This window comes from Corapipo altera, unplaced genomic scaffold, assembly GCF_003945725.1.
Source record: "Corapipo altera isolate COAL_440 unplaced genomic scaffold, ASM394572v1 193, whole genome shotgun sequence".
Taxonomy (NCBI): Eukaryota; Metazoa; Chordata; class Aves; order Passeriformes; family Pipridae; genus Corapipo; species Corapipo altera.
In genome coordinates, this window is record NW_020884996.1 from 333,740 (window position 1) to 352,732 (window position 18,993).

Consider the following 18,993-nt stretch of genomic DNA (forward strand, 5'->3'; position numbering starts at 1 on the left):
ACGAACATCTCAGGTGTCCTAAAGCAAGGGAAGGTCTCAAGCCACCAGCTTCCCTTTCACTGTGGGTTTCCTTGTGTGTGGGATCCCTGAGGACACATGCACAGATGGCAGCACACGGCACTGGGGGTGCCCAAGTCTGTGTCCCTGCCCATGGCCACGGACCTCCACATGTACACACAGGCTGGTAGCAAAACACGGACTTACACACGTGCAGCCAGGCACCCACACGCCCACGATGCAGCCACGGTGTCCCTCTCCATCTCCCACACCTTGGACATGCAGAACCGTGTCCTTCTCCGTGCAAACACACACCCCCACTCGTGCACAAGCACCTTTGTACATGCAGAACTGTGTCCTTTTCCATGCACACACACACCCACTCGTGCATGAGCACCTGGCCATGCAGGACCGTGTCCCTCTCCATGCACACACACACCTGGCCATGCAGGACCGTGTCCCTCTCCATGCACACACCCACTCGTGCACGAGCAGCTGGCCATGCAGGACTGTGCCCCCCACACTCCTCACGTGCAGCTCGGGCAGTGCCAGGCTCTCCCCGTGCAGACGTACGACAACACACGACCCGACATTCCCACTCATGCCCTGGGTGCCACATCCCACAAACGCTCCCATGCACAGGCACGGCACAGTGCCCGGGTGTGCTGTGCCCACATGCTCAGACCCTCTGCCACGTGCCCTGCCCGTGCCCCCCGCCCCGTGCCCGCTCCCCCCGCGTGCAGCCGGGCCCCGCGCTCGCTCCGGCCGTGCTCACGCTCCCTTACATTTCACCGTGATCTGGGCAACGGCTTCTATGACTCCCAGACTGGACATGGCCACACACGTGTAGTTGGCGGAGTCCTTGACGTCCGTGAGCTCCAGGACATTCCTGCCCACGGGCATGTCATCCTCGGGCGTCAGGTCCTCCGCTCCCTGCATCCACTTGACGTAGGGCATGGGCGAACCCACGGCCACGCACGTGATGTTGACGTTGCCCCCGGGCATGATTTCATGGCTGACAGGTAAGATGGAGAAGCGAGGGGCCACACGGCGAACTGTGGACGAGACGCACAGAGGTAACAAAAAAAAAAACAACCGAAAAAGCAAAATAAAGTAAAAAAAAAACAAAAACAAAAACAACAAACCAAAACAAAGCAAAAAAAAAACAAACAAAAAAAAAAAGAGAGAAAGAAAGGAAAGAAAAAGAAGGGAGAAAAAAGAAAAAAGAGCAAAAGGTAATTTAAATACAGATGGGGTTTGTCATCGTTTATTTTCTTCCTTCATTAAAAACGAAACGAAAAAACGAAGAAATGAAAAAATCGAAAACCGAAAAAAGAAACTAAACTCCAAATAAATTTGTACTTCACAAACAATATATAGAATATAGACATAAAAGCGATATTTCATAGCAACAGGGTTCCATTGATCAAGATTAGACCCATCACAGCACAGATAAATACACAAAAATTTATTAGCAATTTCTCATCTTTACTGGCAAGAGCTGGCATGGCGAGCGTCCAAAAATCTCCTCCGTGGCCGCTGGGGCCCCCAGCTCCCCGCTCCACACCCCGGGAACCTGCTCCTCCCCTTTCCCAGTGGAGTCTGACCCCAGATCACCTTCTCCCAAAGGGAACAGCCCGTCCACCACCACGGCCCAGCGTGGTCCAGGTGCCCCCTCCGTCTCCAGAGAGGGGCCCTCTCCCACTCAGGGGTGCTGCAGAGGTGGAGTGGGGGCGAGGAGAAGGTTGGGATGGAGATGGAAACTTCTCAACGTTTTGCCTTGTTGGACCCAGAGAATTCAACAGAGAGAAGTGTCACATCCCCAAACTCCAGACACACCACTTGAGAAGTAAAAGGTAAAATGGTAAACAAGGGAGGAGAGGGAGTCCCCGGAGCGGGACAGAATTTAGTTGGTGCCTGCGTGTGAGAAGCATCCAGGGGAACACAGTCCCCCTGGAGCGAGAGAGAGTGTGGAAAAGATGAGAAACTCTAATGAAATTTTTGTGGTTTTCGGGTATAGAAACCCTAACGAAGCCTCTTTAAGATCTGACACGGTTCCATCGATAGATGCAGCTCTCAGAGTCACAAACATCATGCAAAATAGGTAAAAAAGAGAGACAGAGAGAGAGAGAGAGAGAGAAAGAGAGAAGGAGAGAGGAAAATGCAGAGAAATATAATTTCTGGGCGGCTAGCAAATGCCCACATGGATACTGGATAGAGAGTGAGCGACAGAGAAAGGAAGGAAGACCAGGAGAAGGAGAACAAGAGGGGAAGGGAGAAAGAAGAGAGAGAGAGAGAGAGGGAGGGGAAGGGGGAAACCCACTTTAATGCTGCATACTTTTTCTAGCTGATGTGACCCAATGTGGTGGCTCACATTGTCACATCTCAGCCCTGGCGGAATAATAAATAGAATAGAATTAATAAGAAAAACAAGGTAATGAAACTTTTAACGTTGAGAAAACAGTGACATGTTCTGTGCATCTCCTTAGCAGAGAGGTGGATGCAGCTTCCAGACCTTACACAGGAAGAACATGGACGCAAAGGGGGAGGCTGTGGTTTCCTTGGCTCCATTTTCTGAACGACCCGGGCTGGCTGGAGGAACTGTGGGGGCCCTTTCCTTAGGGGGAAAAGCAGGAGAATGGACAAAGGAGAACGTGTGTGGATCAGAGAGGCCCTAGGGAGGGAGCTGAGGGCAGGGTCTCGTCCCACAGGCAAAGACAAAAGGATATGGGCCCGGGAAAAATGCAGGAACAGCAGCAGCCGGAGGGGAGTGGGAGTGCAGGATTCCTCCAGCTCCAGGGACAGCCATGCAGGAACTCCCTCAGGCAAGGTGGGCGAGGGGGCAGGAGAGTTTGGAGTGCTGGGGGCCTGAAAACCACCTGCCCCTGCTGTCCTATTCCCAGGTAACTTCGGAACAACCTCTCTATGGTTCAGTGGCTGTTGCCTCATGCAAAAGCAAAGCAAAGGACAGCAGAGCTGAGCCTGTCCTCGCCCCTCCCGAGTCCCAGTGCCTTCAGATGTCCCCTGGAACTGATGTCTTGGGGTTTTCTAGTATTTATCTTACTTCCCTGGCTGTCACTCAGCTTTATGGATCTTTTCCAATGGGAAGGGCGCTGCCAGGAGAGCTAGTGGCTGTTTGCCATTTAGTTGGGCTTTGGTAAACAAAAGCCAACTACAGCCCTTGCATTGTCCTGCAAGGTGACAAGGGACATCTTCACACAAGATCTGGTCTCCACATCCGGCTGTCAGACTCTTTTCTGCAGGTACCAGTAGCCAGGAACCAGTACTGGGAGGCAAGGAAGAGAAGATCCAGGTTTGTGGCACTAGAAGCTCAGGAATGGCAGAGGAGAATTCCTGCATGCATGGATTTGCAGGGATAATGGGTGGCATGCCCTCAGCTGGGGAAAGAATTAGAATGTGGAGGGAGAGACTGCAAACTCACCTGGCCACTGACACTAGAAGGTGACTTTCTACCTGGAGAAAGGTGTAAGGAGGGTTTTTTACCACCTCAGGGACCAGCACTGGCTCAAAGGATCAGGCAACATGCTCCTTCCTCCCTCCTGTGACTGCGGAGGCCTTTCAGCCCTAGAAATGAGGGTACATCCCTGTTTCCTACTCCATCCTTCTTCCCACTGCTTCGGGAGGTACCACAATTCAGAAAATGGAGCCAGGTGAAAACCACACCTGTCACAGTCTGAGACAAGATGGAGAGAACTTGGAGAGAAACAAGTGGGGTCAACATGCAGACAAATCTGGGGTGGGGATGACTCTTTAGAGGAGGGGCTGGCATGTAACCTTCTGGAGAGGGGGAGGCAAGGTGGGAAAGGTGAGGAGGAATGGGGAGACATATCCGGACGAGATCCGGTCAGCAAACAGCATCAACAGCAACAAACAACGGCAGGTGGGATGCAAACACTGAGTTGTCATGGGAACAGAACAAGACAGTTAATTCAAACCGAAGCTAATCGCAAAGAAATAAAACCGAACCGAAAGAGAAAGTTAAAAAAAAACCAAACAAAAACAAACAAAGAAAAGAAAAGAAAAAGGAAGAACAAACCAGAATTTAATAACTGAAAAGCATTATCTGATGTAGGGTGGAGAGCTGAGAATCGGAGTCTGAAGGGAGCAGACTGTTCCTGGCTGTGGTTTTGGGCAGGGAAGAAGAGATCCACTCACAAAACACAAGTTCCCAAAGAAATGCAGAGCAAACCCTCCCCTCCTCCTCACAGCTCCCGGGGGTGCAGGTCAGCTCCGTGGGGTCACAGGGCACTTTGGGGTTGGTTTAATTTGGATTAGGGCTCAGGTGAGCCCAAAACAGGCAGCAGCACTTCCCTGGTGCATCCTGGTTTAAAAAAAGCTACACATTCCTGTGTGTGCACAAGTCTACCAACATCCACACACCGGTCTAGGATGGGAAAATAACTCCAATTAAATGCTGGAGACCTCAGAGAGTGCCTGGATACATCCCTGCCACAGCTCAGGGCTGTGACAACCACAGTAGTTACAGGGTTCATCTCTGGCTACCCACCACCATGCCCCTGTTTATTTTAATTGCTGCACCACTCAGATTTGGCTGGTGACATGGAATTTGTCAAGGTGAGAATCTCTGGGTCAACCTTTAGGACAAGGCCCAGGAGGAAGAGAGCAGTGGTGGGAAGGAAGCTGGAAGTGCAGCTAGAGGTGGAATCAAGACCAATTTCAGCTCTGGGTCCTGCTGGGTGTCACACACAGCAGATGAAAGAGGGAAATTTTACAGGCAAAAAACGTGGTGAAAGAGATTCCTTTCCATTTTGCTTTCCAACACTTTCAAAGGACCGGGAAGAAAAGAACTGCCCTCTCTGGAAATGAAACACTGGGATAGGGCAGTGGCCTTGCTTTACAGACACTTCTCTAACACTTCTCCCAGTTCCTGGTACAAGAAGCACCTTCCCTGAGTTCCAGGGATGTTTTGGTTTCCAGGACAGCTTTGTCAGACCTGGGTTACGAAGCCGACCTCGCATGCGGACACGGACGTTCATGCTCCATGTGCAGCAGCTCCCGACGGACACACACACAAGCAGGCACACACAAACAGACATTTTCCATGGCCAAAAAACTCCCAGGAGCTTTTTTCAAACAAGGATACAGCTCGTTACTGATAGAACCAGATTTCAAGACAGGAGCTGGACGTTTGGGATGCAAGTTGAATTATCTCGATGCAGAGAAGCCATCTCTGAGGCACAGGGAGATTTCTGAAGTGCAGTTAGTTATGAGTCTGTTTAACTGGCTGTTGGATAAGCATTTCACACTGCAAATCTGCACCCCAAATTGGGCTTTTTTAAGAAACAGAACAGATCCATAACTTTTCACACCCTTGGAAAGCCAATTGGTTTTGTTGCTGCTCACGGAGGCAGAGGTTAACCCAGTTTGTGTTGTGTGAGTGGCATTTTTGGCTTTTTTGGTCCCAATCAGCATGGCCAAGGTTCCCCACCACCACCACTCTGTTAAAGAAGAGGTCCACAAGGTGAGAGGTGTTTTAGCAAGGGACAGATTTACAGACCTGGTCGGAAGAGACACTGTGAGATCCAGGGTTGACATTTGCAACACCAGAATCCATCTTTAAAATGCGTTCCCAGGATGCTGCTAAGTGAGAGAAATCTGAGGACCAACCAACCAGTTTGTGCTGAGGAAATCCACCAGTTGCACTTTTTAAGCCCCTTCCAGATTCCCTCAGGGAGAAGCAATGTTGGAGGAGGAGCGAGGTGGGGAAAAGGAGAAACGTTCTGGACAAGAACCCGTCACTTCAAACCCCGATTCACATTAAACCAACTCAAAGTGAAAACACGTTCTCATACCTTAAAGAAGAAATTAATTGGGAAAAGGAAACGAAAGAAAGTGAAGTGACTGGTTGAAAGCACCAAACAAAACCAAATGGTATTGAACATTTTGACACTCAGCAAGCTGCTGCTCCAAATGAGGTGAGAAGGCGGACATTATTGGCCATTTTGGTGAGACAGGAGTCATTCCGTCTTGCTCCAAAATGAGGAGGGGGTAGGGAAAGGGTGCCAAAATAATGTGCAGCCTCTACATTATTAGTGAAGCTTAGATTACACCTGTCCTCCCCTCCCAAAAGGTGGTGTGTCCCTGCCCCTGCGTGTCCGTGCAGCCGCCTCTGCCTCCTCCTCCCTCTCCCATTCCAATTCCAGGTTCGTTCCTCTGGGGCCAAACGCTGTTGGGTTTGGATTTCCGACCTCCGTCCCTCCACAGGACGAGATACTTCCCTCCTCATGCCCATCTCCTTCCTCATTTCCTTCACGGTAAATAAAAATAAAGGAGTAAACAGGTAGATAAATAAAGAATGAGCCCAAGGCTTGGATTTGGTCTGGAGGAAATCCATTACCTTCCCAATAATTGTTACTTTTCACTTAAAAAACCACATTAGCTGAGTGACAGGCTGGCTGAACATCTCTGGTCTTTTGCAAGTCTTTTTTTTTTTTTTTCCTGTTGCTTTTTACAGGATTAAACAGAAAAATCATCGAAATCCAATTGTTTTTCAAGCAGCTCTGCAATTTTAAACACAGACTTGACTATTTTAGTTTTTGTTATTTTAATTTGACAAGGTGTAATCTAATTTTTTCCCCTAAAACAAAGAGAACAGCGATGCAAAAGGTGTAAGAGACACAGGCAGGCAGAGATTTCGAGATCAGTACAGCACAGTGTTCCTGCAAAGTGCCCTCTATAGAGAGATAGTCATGTATATACATAGATATATACACAGTTTTGAATTTTTTTGGTTGGTTTTTTTTTTGGGGGGGGTGGCTTTTTGTATCCATTTCCATTTCCTGATACCCTTGAGAAATCCTTCTGCAGAAACACAGTGAAGTTTTTGTTTGCTTTGTTTGGTTTGGAACTAGAATTTCAGAGCTGAGGACACCCCAAACACGGACAGGGCGCTCCCCCACCCATGGAAATGCTAAAATAACCCTGAAAAACTATCCCAGAACTCTCCATCCCTAAATTCCAGCACCTGGAAACTGGGCACTGCAGAGGCAGCTGTACAACCCAGTGGTGGGTCTGCCTCCCTCCTTTTCCATTCAAGAATTTATCAATCTAGTCTAAAAAGGTCTTAAAATTCCTACAGTTTAAAATACTGATGACTGTTTTGCCCTCATGGCTATTTGTTAAATCTCTAGTGCAAGTGGAATTATTTCCTTCAACCTCTAAGTGGCATTGAAAGGGAATAGCTCAGCACTGGTTCCACTTGGAACCAAGCAGCAGCTCTGGTTTGATGGTCAAATTACACATGAGTCAAACTTAACCCAGGCTAGAGGCTAAATTATTGCTTAAATTAGTCACATTTTAATCTATTTTGAAGTTTATTTTCTGAGGTGCTCAGCACACCATTCCTGCATTTTCTATGGGTTTTATTTTGTTTGATTTCTACTTGTTCTGCTCCTACGTGTTTAGCCCTGGCCTGATTTCATCTTTGGCCTCTCAGTGAGTTGAGGTTTTCCTGAGAGCCTTGAGAATAACTGGGAATGTTCTCAGCATGCCCTGGACTGCAGAACCTGACTCGGGGTGACTAAGCACTGAGCTGCCTCTGACAAGCAGCAAAGGCAGGGCCTGAGCAGGCACAGCAGCACTGGGTTGGTTTAAATTCCTGCTGAGCCATTTACAGCTCCCTGGGCTGGAAAAGAGCAGAGCCACAAGAAGCTCGAGTGGAGAGGAAAAAAGGATTATCCCTGCAGCATCCCAACTGCTGCCTTTTGTATCTCCTGACAGGGCCCCGCTGCGTGAAAAAGGGGAAAAATTTTAATTTTGGTAAATTCAACCATGACAACACGTCCTGTACCAGCAGCAGCAGCTCTGCATAGTCAGAGGATGCCAAAGTACAGCCCACATGGCTCATTCCTCCTTCCTTTTGGGATATGGAGGAGCACAGGGACACGTGGTCCTTACACACAGTGCTCCATCCCCAGCCAAGCAGCTGCTTGTTGGGATCAAAACAGAGCAATTGAGGTGGCAGTCATGCTTTCCAAATGAAGAGGAGACCTGCAAATGGCTCTGTTTCCAAAAGGGGGCAAAACATCTGTGGCCACAGGTCCTGGATGAGCAGACCCTTGTCCTTACTGGGGTAACTGAGCTCCACATGTGGGGACTCCCCGAGGCTCAGGCAAAATACCATCAGGTACCACAGGGTGGTTTGGGTTGGAAGGGACCTTAAAGGTCATCCAGTTCCACCTCCCTGCCATGGGCAGGGACACCTTCCACCTGCCCAGGTTGCTCCAAGCCCTGTCCAACCCAGCCTTGGACACTCCCAGGGATGGGGCAGCCACAGCTGTGTAAGGAGAGGCAGGAGCCTCTCAAACGCCACCACAGACTGACAGCTCTGGAGTCGCAGGATTTCAAATCCATCCCTTCCTGTAATCACTATGGGCCACAGGTTTGATGGCATTTGTGTCCCTAGGGATACAGAGAAGCATCTGAGGACTTTTGGAAGCCAGGTGAGTTGTGTGGCTCCCATAAAATCAGCACTCCCACCTGAGGGTGTGCTGACTTGCACTAGAACTGTGTCCTTCTTTTCACTGCCTACAGGTGAAACCTGGACAACTGGCTCAGCCTAGAAACTTCCATACACCTTAGGCTGGTGGCAGAGTTCACCTCACCTGCTTCTGACCTGCTTTTTTGGGTCTCCAGAGAGACACTTCTGCCTTTGACCTTGGATATTCCCTGTTGGAAAACTCTCTGTTATTTTGGACTATGGCATGATCTGACCTATAATAAAACACAAGGCAAATCCTTATCCAATAATTTCAAGACCATGCCCATGGTTTGAGTTGGAAGGGACCTTAAAGATCATCTTGTTCCAACCTCCTGCCACAGGCAGGGGCATCTTCCACTAGACCAGGTTGCTCAGAGACTGTAACTTTAGCAAAGCACAAGCTCTTCTAGCCAGGTATCAAGTCTCTATTTCCTCACCCAGTGTCATTCCAGCCTATCATGACTACATCCCATTTAGCTTGAGTTTATTGTTGTTGATATTATTATTATTTTTATTGGCTTTTAAGGAAGAATTTAATCTTCAAACCTTCTCAGATCACAAGAGGTTCTACCAGCAGCAGTGCGGTTTGGCCATGTTAGAAATACTTTAGGAAAGAGAAAATAAACAAATGAAAAATAACGGTGTATAAATCCCTTTTTAATTGCACCTAAATCCTGAAACTTAAACTCCTAGTCATGAAGGAAAATCCTGTAATTAGGAGTGATTATCACCTTTTAGTCCTAGGCAGGAGGGAGGTGGGATGGGAAAACCTCATTTCGAACACTATTGCTTTTCTCTTTTTTTTTGTTTTTTTTTAATATAGAACAAGCCTTTTTTTCTTCTTTCTTTTTTTTTTTTTCTTTAAATAGAACCTTGGGGCTGGGGGCTGTTTTTTTGGCTATTGTTGGCATCCAAGTCAGAAGAGCCACAGCTGGTCTCTTCCCAAAGAAATTCCCAAGAGCGCAGCATTTCGGAGTGGAACCCTCGTACCTATGGGGAGGGGGGAGAGACTTGAAAGGGGGAGGGGAGAATACCAGCACTGAGGGTCCGAGCACTGAAATCTCAGCATTTTAAGAAAAAAGAGAAGGACAGACAGAGAGAAAGAGAGAGATAGAGCAAGAGAGAGACAGATACTGTGTCAATACTGCACTGGATTTCTCAAAAATCACACAGCTTTAATACCTGTGCCCTAGGAAAGCCACTCCTTTGGTAGCTGGTTGAGGTGAGGACTGATGGGCAGAGGGAAAGGCATATCCAGGGAAAGGGCATTCAGTTCTGCACAGGGAAAGCACCAAGCACCACGGGTACCACTGACACACTGCAAACCCCCTGTTCACTCTCCCATGTGGCCCAGGACGCACACATGGGAGGCAACAGGGGCTTCATGGGGATAAACAGGGAGATGAGAAGAGGGAAAAGAGGCATTTTCAGCTCCAATGTCACTGGTCAGATTCCTGGTTGCTGTTTGCAGTAGCTGCAGCTGCCAGATGTGCCCCAGCAGCCCATTCCAGTGGCTGCCACAGCTGCAGTTCTCTTCCCACGCTCCTTTGAGAAGGAGGGATCTACCTTTGCTACACCTGGCTGGGATTCAAGGTGCCTTTACCAGGCAGTAATGGATAAATGACAGGGAAAGGAGTGGGAAAATATGGAGAGGCAGAGCCAGGAGGCAGCTGCCTGGCTGCCCTTCCCTGCCAGGACGAGGGGTCACCCTCCTCCAAGGAATTCTGCCAGGCTCTGCCGAGGAGCTGGGCACTGCCTGGTCATGGGGCTCTCCATGCACACATGGGTGCTCCAGGAGAGACAACACCGTGGGGTTTGGGAACAGCAGGAACCTTTCTGAGAGCAGGTGAGCTCCTGGTGTTGCTGGAGGGAAATGGGCAGTTCCCAGTGAGCGAGCTCTGCCTTGCTGGGGAGGTCCTTCAGAGCAGGGATCAGGGTTTGGCCTCGTGCGCAGGATGTGGAACAAGAGCCACACCTCGAGAGACACGTAAGTAATAACGTCACCCAGGGGCTGCCCTAACTCCTGGAACGACCCCCCCTGGGTTCTCACCATCTTTTCCACTTCCCAGATCCCTCCCTCCCCCCAAAACAAAGGTTTGTCCCAAATAGCAGGGCTTCCATGGACAGGCGTTAGAGCTGTGTGACTCCTTTCCTCCTGGAGGGATTGAGGAGTTCAGTTACCACCGGGTGGGCAGGAACACTGGCTTCTCACAATGCGTTTGGAATAAACTACAGCACAGCATAACCAATCGAAACAGAAACAGGAAATCAAGAGAAAGCAAAAAACCCAACAGAACCGAAAAAAATTTGGAAAGTAACAGTAAATTCACTTCAAAGAAACCAGAATCGTATAACGGAAAGAAACCAAAAAACTGTACATATTTTATATCTCGAAAAAAAAGAATTCAGAATTAATTTAAAAAGTGGCATGCAAAGAAGATCTGTTACATTCTCCTATCATGCATCAGGCCCAATGTCCAAACGGCAAGGTAACCATGACGACAAAAAAGTGCAAGAACTCAGCAACATTACCAAAGGATGCATAGAGAGGCCCACAATGCAACTCAACTCATCTCCGCGAGACCCGGGAACGCGCGGGTCTCGCTCATCTTAAAGATTTCTTGCTTTTTCTCTTTTCATTTTTTTTTTCTTTTATAAATTTTTTTTTCATTTTTTTTTCATTTTTTATTTTTTTTTTTCTCTTACGAATGTAAAAATGTGGGTAAAGAAAGTAAAAAAGAAAAAAACCACACCAACCTTCTCGTAGCTCTGAGGGATGTTAAGGGGGTTTGATGCGGAACACAATGACATGAGGAGAAGAGAAAAATAGGGGAAACACAGAGAGAGTAAAAAAAGGCCTTCTCAAGGCTGTCAGCTGCAAATTGATTGATTTTTTTTTTTTCTCTTAACCAAAATAAAAGGAAAGGAAAAAAAATGAAGATAGTAACGACCCTCTTTCCTGCCTTCCTAACGCTCCCCCTCCCATCCCACTGGGTACCTTTAAGACCAACCAAGCTCCATATGGAGGTCAGGCTGGGAGCAATCCTAGCTCAGAATCAGCCCCCACAGAGGTGCTGACCCCAAGAAGGATTCTCCCTTCTTTAAGTCCTTCTGCTCCTTAGAGAAGGGGGAGTGGAGGCTGTGCCGGGCAGGAGACCCGACACGGAGGAGCCCCCAGGCTGGAATTCCGCTCCCCCGGCCCCCGTGCTCCCCCCAGCCCCACACCCAGCCCTGCTCACACTGACTCCACCATGGGACTGAATAAGGAAAAAAAATAAAAAAGAAATAATTAGAAGAAGAAAAAGAAAAGCAAAACCAAACCAAACCATTTCCTTGCAATGTTCAAACTTACAACTCCTATCCCAGGTGGTCTATAGAGACAAGCATGTTATGGGAGAAACAAGTCAATTGGAAACACAGGAGTGTTCGAGACTCTTTTAAAACAAAAAAAAAACGGGAAGAAAAATGTGCATGAACTCTCCCTCCCACCAAAGCAAATCCATTTCAGAAATTTGTTACCTTTCCACGATATTAACACACAAGAAACAAGGAATTAAACAGCATGAAAAACACCCAAACCACAGGCCGAGCTGGTACCCGCTGTTTTCTGCACTCTCTCAGCTGGTTAGTGCTGGTTTCAGGCAGGCCCAGGTACACACAGGCTAACTGGGATAGAAAGAGGGCTATACCTGGAGCCCACTCATCCAGGTGTGGAGACAACACCATGTTACAACCTTTGTCTCCTGGGTAGTTTCCGAGTGGCCAGAAAAATAGAGGAAATTTATAAATAAAAGAATAATAAAAAATCCCCACATTTTTCCTGCCTTTTTTTTTTTTAAGAAAAAGAACCCAAACCATTCCAGCTAAGCTGTCTGCAAAGGATCCAGCCCTGAATTAGTATCAGATCCAGATTTACGTTCCCAAAATTTCGGGGCCCGGGCGACGGGGCAAAAAAATTTCAAACGCAATTTTCCAGCTGGCCACAAAAGGCTATTTTAAAAATTTAGCTTGGAAACATTAAATTATTAAAAGCCTTCTCTCCATGTGCATGTGATTTAGTGAGCGTGAGACACGAGAGAGAGAGAAAGAGAGAGAGAAAGGAGTGCACACAGGAGCATGGCTCTGCATTGGGCTGCAGAGTAACGTGAGTGTAGGTGGGAGGCGCTTCCTCTGTCGATGGGATGGAAATGGGAACAGTTTGCTGGGATGCAACTTTTCTTTTTTCCTCCTAATGGTTGTTTTTTTGTTTGTTTGTTTTTGTTTCAAAAAAAGCGAGAAGGACCAGCCCTGCTCTCTCATTACCAAAAGGGATTTTGCTGTGGAAAGATGTTAAACCAAAGCTACACACGAAATATTACAGGTCAGAGAGATTAAAATAATGGAGAAAGCAGAGAGGCTGTTGGCCCAAGGGGTGGGAGAACATCGAGGGGGCATCAAGCAGAAGCCAATCCCCCTGTCATCTGTTCCCCCTGTTATGGGGTGAAGGGATTGTCACTGAGGCAGGGCTGGCCCTCTCCAGCTCTCCATGCCCAGTGTTCATTCCCAAGGAACCAGTGACAATTTACAGCTGGCAAAGGGAAAACCAGCTGGGACTGAGGGGAGCAGCGGCAATGCAACCTAGTGAGATCTGGGGATACAGAGCTCTGTGGAGGGGGCTGAGAGGGTCCTCCCCTCCTCTCACACCCACACCAGCAGAACTGAAACCTTCCCACTTCCAGAGATGGGATCCTTTGGGAGAAAGGGGGATTAGGGCCTCTCTGCAGCCAAAGTGATTCATTCCCCTTTGGGCTCTGCAGGCTGATGCTGGCAGATTTTGGGGGGCACTGTTTTGGGTCCCACTTGACTCCTCTGTGGGTGACACAGCCCTGCACTGCTGGCGGGGCAGCAGGAGCCGCCGGCTGTGGGGAGGAAACCGGGGCACAGCGGGATCCCTCTGCAGGCTCCGGGATCACCAGCAGCATTTCCCCTGCTCGGGGCCAGGATGGAATGGGATAGCTGGGACAAGGGAGGCCCGGGGAGGAGGGAGGTGTGTGCCAGTGAGCCGATGTGCTCCCTACCTCTCACGTAAAGGTTAGCGGGGGAGGAGTAGCGCACCCCGGCGCTGTTGCTGGCCACGCACTCGTACTTCCCCTGGTCGGTCTCCTCGCTGCTCTCGATCTGCAGCCCACCTGAGGAGAGAAGAACACCGCAGCACAGACACCATCATCACCACTTTGCTTTAAGACACTGCAACAGCCTCAGTGTTTCGCTGTTTCCTCCCTGGGAACACAGGCTGGGAACGCCGAGCCCCTGCGGACATCAGCTCGTGGCTGGGCTCAGGGTTATGGCTGGACACGTACCCAACGTGATGAGAAAATTTAATCCCCCCCCCTGCTTTATCTGATTTACTCTTTGTCCTGAACCCATCAGCAAAAGCACCAAGTTTTGTGGCTTCTGCAATGCAGGCGTTCTGCACCAGAACTCCCGAAATCAGCCTCAATAATCCATATTACTGTGAGCCCCGGAAATCCATCAGCAGGCAGTTGAGTTTCCCTTGCTCAATTTGAAGCAGTGACCATAAAAGTGAAAGGCTTTGTCACCCACTGCTTGGGGAATTTCTATCACCACTGCCTTTGTTTTGTGCTCAAATACCTGCTTCCTGGGAAGCCTATGGAGTCCCTGTGCAAAGCACCTCGCTGATAGCAAATATTCCCAAGGGAAAACCCTGTAAATACTGCACTGGAACTTCAGAATTGCCTGTGTGGTTTGCATCATCTGGGCCAAAAGGATTAAGGTTTTTCTTAAACCTGTACATTATTGCAGGCTACAAGAATACACCCAGAGCCCAAACTAAAGATTCCTGTCAGCAAATATGTGGAGAGATGCAGCATAGAAGTACATGGGAGAAAATTGCCTCATTTACCTCAGAAGGCTTCATCCCTGCAAAACTCCAGTTAAAATACATACTACATAAATTATTCAACAGGCTCTCAAATGTTTTATGTATTAGGAGTACATGATTATACTACAGATATGGACAGAGCTCACATGTGGTAAGACTCTTAACTCCCATCTCTGGAAAAAAAAAAACACCCTAAATACGAAAACCAAACAATTCCAGCTCAGTGTAATAGTATTGATAAAATCTTAAGTGAGAAGAGTGCAAATGAGATCATTGTTGGTTGCAGATACAGCCTTTTCAGGAAGGAAAAATCAGTGTGTTCACATGAGGAGGACACGGAGCTCACGTTCCTCGGCGTGTGCGTGGGTGGGAATGATCCTGTATGGGGGGACGTGAGGCTGGGACAGTATTTAGGACAGGGATGGGGTGTGAGTGACACTCCCACCAGCATCCACTGTGCCTGGGAGCTCCCAAAAGCAGAACAGATAGAATTAAAAACCAAAAAACACCCCCCCCCATCCAAGCCACTAAACCAAACTAAATTCATTCCAAAAGAACCTGTGGGTCTTTTCAGCATAACAAGAGTTAAAACCCAAACCCACTGAACCTTCACACTGAGCCCCCAGCTGAGCGAATTTCATATGGAATTACAGCTCCAGCTCTGCCTCAGAGAGCTCCACTTGGATGGAGAGCTGGTCAGTGAGTTTTCCCAGAAATTTCTGTAATTTGGACAAATCTGTGGGTTGTTCCCACTGGTTCCAGATAGGTTTTCTGTAAGGCTCATGAACATCACTTGTCTGAGTGCACACAGGGTAGATGAAGCCACACTGCAGAGCAGGAAGGGAACCATCATGGACTGCTCTGGGCAGCTTCCCAAGGGGAATAGGGACTCACTCCTTCCATCCTGCCCACTGCCCGCCCCATCCACCCCACCCTCTGCAGCTCTGCTGATCAAGGCAGTGGCAGAAGTGACACTGCAGAGAGGGCGAGGACTGTTCAGCACTTGTCAGGAGCCAGTGGAGATGATGTGTGAAAAACGTAAATCTCACCTACAGCACCTCCTGTTGCTTTTACCGGCAGAGAATTATGGAATTTTAAATGTGCCAGTGGAGATAAAACCAAAGCAGGGTCTTCCAAGGGGTGGACACCCAGTTCCTCCTGCCTTTCAATGACAGCTTGAGGTCAAGTATTTTTTGACTCCATTAAAGAGACAGTGCAGAAGCTACTTACCATGGATCTTTCCCAGAGAAACCTGAGGGTAAGAGAGTGGGGAGGAAGTGGAAAGAGGCTCTGGAGCCAAACAAATGAATAGGCTGAGATGGTAAGTGCTGAAGATCTGCCTGAGCAAAGGACTGGAAAACTCTCATCGCCATCAGCAGCTTGGGAGCACTTTGCACCAATCAAGAGAAGGTCCTAAGTATTTACCAAGTCTTGATAACATTTAATGCTCGAGATAAACTTCAGTCCTTCATAGTCCTGGAGAGATTAGCTCTTAAAATTCTGCCATAAATCTGAGGCAGCACAGCCAGAGACGTTATTAGAATAACAGTATCAGTATTACCAAGTGCACCCAGCAAACAAAAAAGGACATTATAACCATAGATAAAATAAAGACAGGTAGAAAAAAAAGAAATATCCAGAGGTGAAGCAGGACAAGAAAACATAACAACAACACGAAATCTGTATTGAGCACAGGGCAATGGAACGGGATCTGAGTGGAGAGAAGTGTTTGGAGAGTGGGTGAGTGAGTGAGCTGGGGGTGTCTTACCTCGGATCGGTGTACCTTCTGCAAAGAAAACAAAGAAAATAAGTGAAAAGACTGCAAAACCCCAAACACCTGCACTGCCCGTGGGAAAAGGACCTGAGTCAAGGAAGACAGTTCCCAGTAGGAAACTTCCTGCTCTACCTCATCTTAAATAACAGGGACACTGAAGAGGGTTTGGTGTGCTCAGGGTGGGGGTGCCCTGGTAAGCAGCCCAATTCAGCTGGCTGTTTGCAGAGCCTCTGTGGCACCTGGCTTGGAAAGTCTTAAAACTGGCTCCATTTTGTTGCTAAGAATGCGAAGATAATCTTCAGGCTCTCAGCTAACATTACTGTTTGCTACTTGCAGAACATGTGATGACCCTGCATTTACCTTCATCACTCCTGGGAAAAAAAGGGCTGGCATTATGGCCCTGTTAGCCCAGACAGGGAGAGGGACATCCAATACCTTGTATCACATTACACTGCAGGTTTGATCCCACCTTTGCTAGCAAATTCCCAGTTCCAAACTTTAGTCATTGGCACAGATGTGCAAGGAATTCAGTACATGTCCTGCTCAGGACCTTCAGTCATCCTTCACAGCTCTGCACAGGGACTGAAGGCAGGTGCTGTGCACTGAAGGCCAGGCTGCTGCACAGGTACAGGGCTACCTGGGGACCTCCTGCAGCTGCTCTGGGACCCCCTAATGCCAGTGAGGAGGGGGCTGTATGGAGAGAGCAGTCCTGCTACACTTGCCTGCTGACTGCATCTTCCCTGGGTTATTTTATTCCAACCCCCTCCTGTTGAGTCTAAGAGCCCAACCCAAGTGTTCAGGTCTCCCAGGGGAGAGGGAGTGATGCTGTGGTGGGTGAACCAGGCCACAGTCAGGGGTAAAAATCACTGTCCCCCCCATCTGACCTCCTGAGGTTGCAACCAAACCATCTTCCTTTGAAAACACGGCAGGTCCTTTTGCTCACGGGGGCATTCAGAAGTGTCACACAGCTTATCAAAGAAGGGGGTTTAGTTGGTGGGTTTTTACCCCAATCCTGAGAACAGGGCAGATCCCGCAATGCCAAGTGTTGCCTCTCCCTGGGGAGAAATGCAAGAGCTCCTCTGCAATGGGTGACACTGCTGCCACTCTGCAGCACCTCCCAGCCAGGGCTGTGGAGCACATTCAGTGATAAATATCAGCCTCTCCCCCTCTCCTCTCCCCCACTGAGGTACAGCAGAGTTATTACCCCTCTTTACACACGGGGAAACCGAGGTAGAGGTGAAGCAACTTGCCCAAGGTCATGGAGGGAAGTCTGTGGCAGAGGCAAGAACAGGAGGCAAAGCCTCCTCTGTGCCAATCTTCTGCCTTAACCACCAAAAAAAAACCCCTTCCCTCCTTATCCTTCAGCCCTGCTCATCCTTCTGCTGCGGTTCAATCCTCCATTCTCAGGATAGAAGGTAAAAATAGAGAGATATTGATTACAGTTCATCTTTATTTTTCAAAGGAGCTGAGGGAAGAGAGGCATTCTAGTGTTAGGGATTAGACTCTAGTTAGACTCAGCTTCTAGTTAAGAGGTTAGGTCATTGGCTAGAGAAAAGTTAGCATCTAGTTAGGGTTAGGAACTAGCTAAGGTTAATGAAGCAGGTTGGTTAGCTCTCAGGACAGAGGTTGGAGAGACAGCGCTTGGAAGAGGTGGGGGAGCGAGGACTTGGGCAGATCCCCACCCAGGAGGTGGCAGGGAGGTTTAAAAAGCAAGAGAGAGAGAGAGAGAGAGAGAGAGAGAGAAAGCAGCAAAGGGTTATAGTTGAGTTCAGTGGAAATAAAAACAGCCTCTGATACATCCTTCTGTCTCAAAACTGGAGTGAAAATCTGCCATCTGTGGCACCAATATGGAACAGGGCTAATGGGAAGAGGGTAGAGGAGGGGAAGAGACCCCAACATCACCCACGACTTGAAAGCTTCTCTGGCCTTGGCTAAGCCTGGCAGTTTCCTAAAAAGTTCCCTCTAATTGACAGCAGAAACATGCTGGAAGTTAGAGCTGTGCAAGCACAGACACAACAGCAGTGTTACCTTCCTGTGTCACTGCAGGTTAGTCATTCCCTGCTCCCTCTGAGCACCAGCACTGCCCCTGGAAATGGGCTGTCAGCAGCTCCTGGAGACAGACTGTCCTGGAGACAGTGCTCTGGGAGAGCAAGGTGAGCCAGGCAACGGCACCTTGGGCTTTCCAGTTCTAACTCTGGCACACAGGTGAGGAGCAAGAGAGATTTAGGAAGATGCCCCACACCAGGGATTGGAGGTGGGAGGGACAGAAATTCAGTCGGAATGAGCTCGATTAACTCGCACGGCAAGAGCAGCAGTTTGGGTGGTGGCCCACACACAGATGGTAGATTTTCAGCGTTGGAGTTTCACATCTAACCAGCGTCATGTTCAACACAGGGGCAGCAGGAACGGTGCTGGAAGAGGGTGTGAACCTGATTAATTATTCTGAGGAGCTCTGACAGGTCCTGTAAGGTTTGAAACGGGGTCGTGGGGGTGGGAGGGGAGGCCCTTGTGCTCAATACCTGACTTGCCTGGTGAACACCAGGGACTGCCTGAGGCTGCCCAGCGTCCAGGGCAGAGCAGAGCACCAGCTCTGCAGGAGAACTAAAGGAGGAACAGCTCACACTGGATGCTGATTTTCCAAGGGAAAAGCTGGTTCTGAGATGCCACGTGCAAACTATTCATACTGCCTTCCCCAGCCTCCCAGGATCTGCAGATCTGCCTATTTAGGGCAAATTTTGAGGCTGCCTGAGCCCAGATGGCCAGCCCAGGGTTTAGCAGCAGAGGCAAAAGGCAGCTTAAAGGCCTTGTCTCTGGATTATA

The 18,993-nt window shown here is 48.8% G+C and overlaps 1 protein-coding gene across 17 annotated transcripts in view; it reads right to left on the minus strand.

Annotated features, from left to right (window-relative positions):
* Window positions 1-18,993, minus strand: part of PTPRS (protein tyrosine phosphatase, receptor type S) — a 166,763-nt gene that overhangs the window by 50,054 nt on the left and 97,716 nt on the right. For 8 of the 17 annotated variants that reach the window (XM_027666620.1, XM_027666618.1, XM_027666610.1 and 5 more), the window contains 4 exons: window positions 16,168-16,185; window positions 13,576-13,686; window positions 11,276-11,287; window positions 783-1,052 (listed from right to left, as the gene is read on the minus strand). In XM_027666620.1, coding sequence (XP_027522421.1) covers window positions 783-1,052; window positions 11,276-11,287; window positions 13,576-13,686; window positions 16,168-16,185 — 411 coding nt within the window. Of the gene's footprint in view, window positions 1-782; window positions 1,053-2,335; window positions 9,314-11,275; window positions 11,288-13,575; window positions 13,687-16,167; window positions 16,186-18,993 lie in introns of those variants that run through there. The other 9 variants (XM_027666622.1, XM_027666616.1, XM_027666614.1 and 6 more) reach the window with 4 other exon arrangements.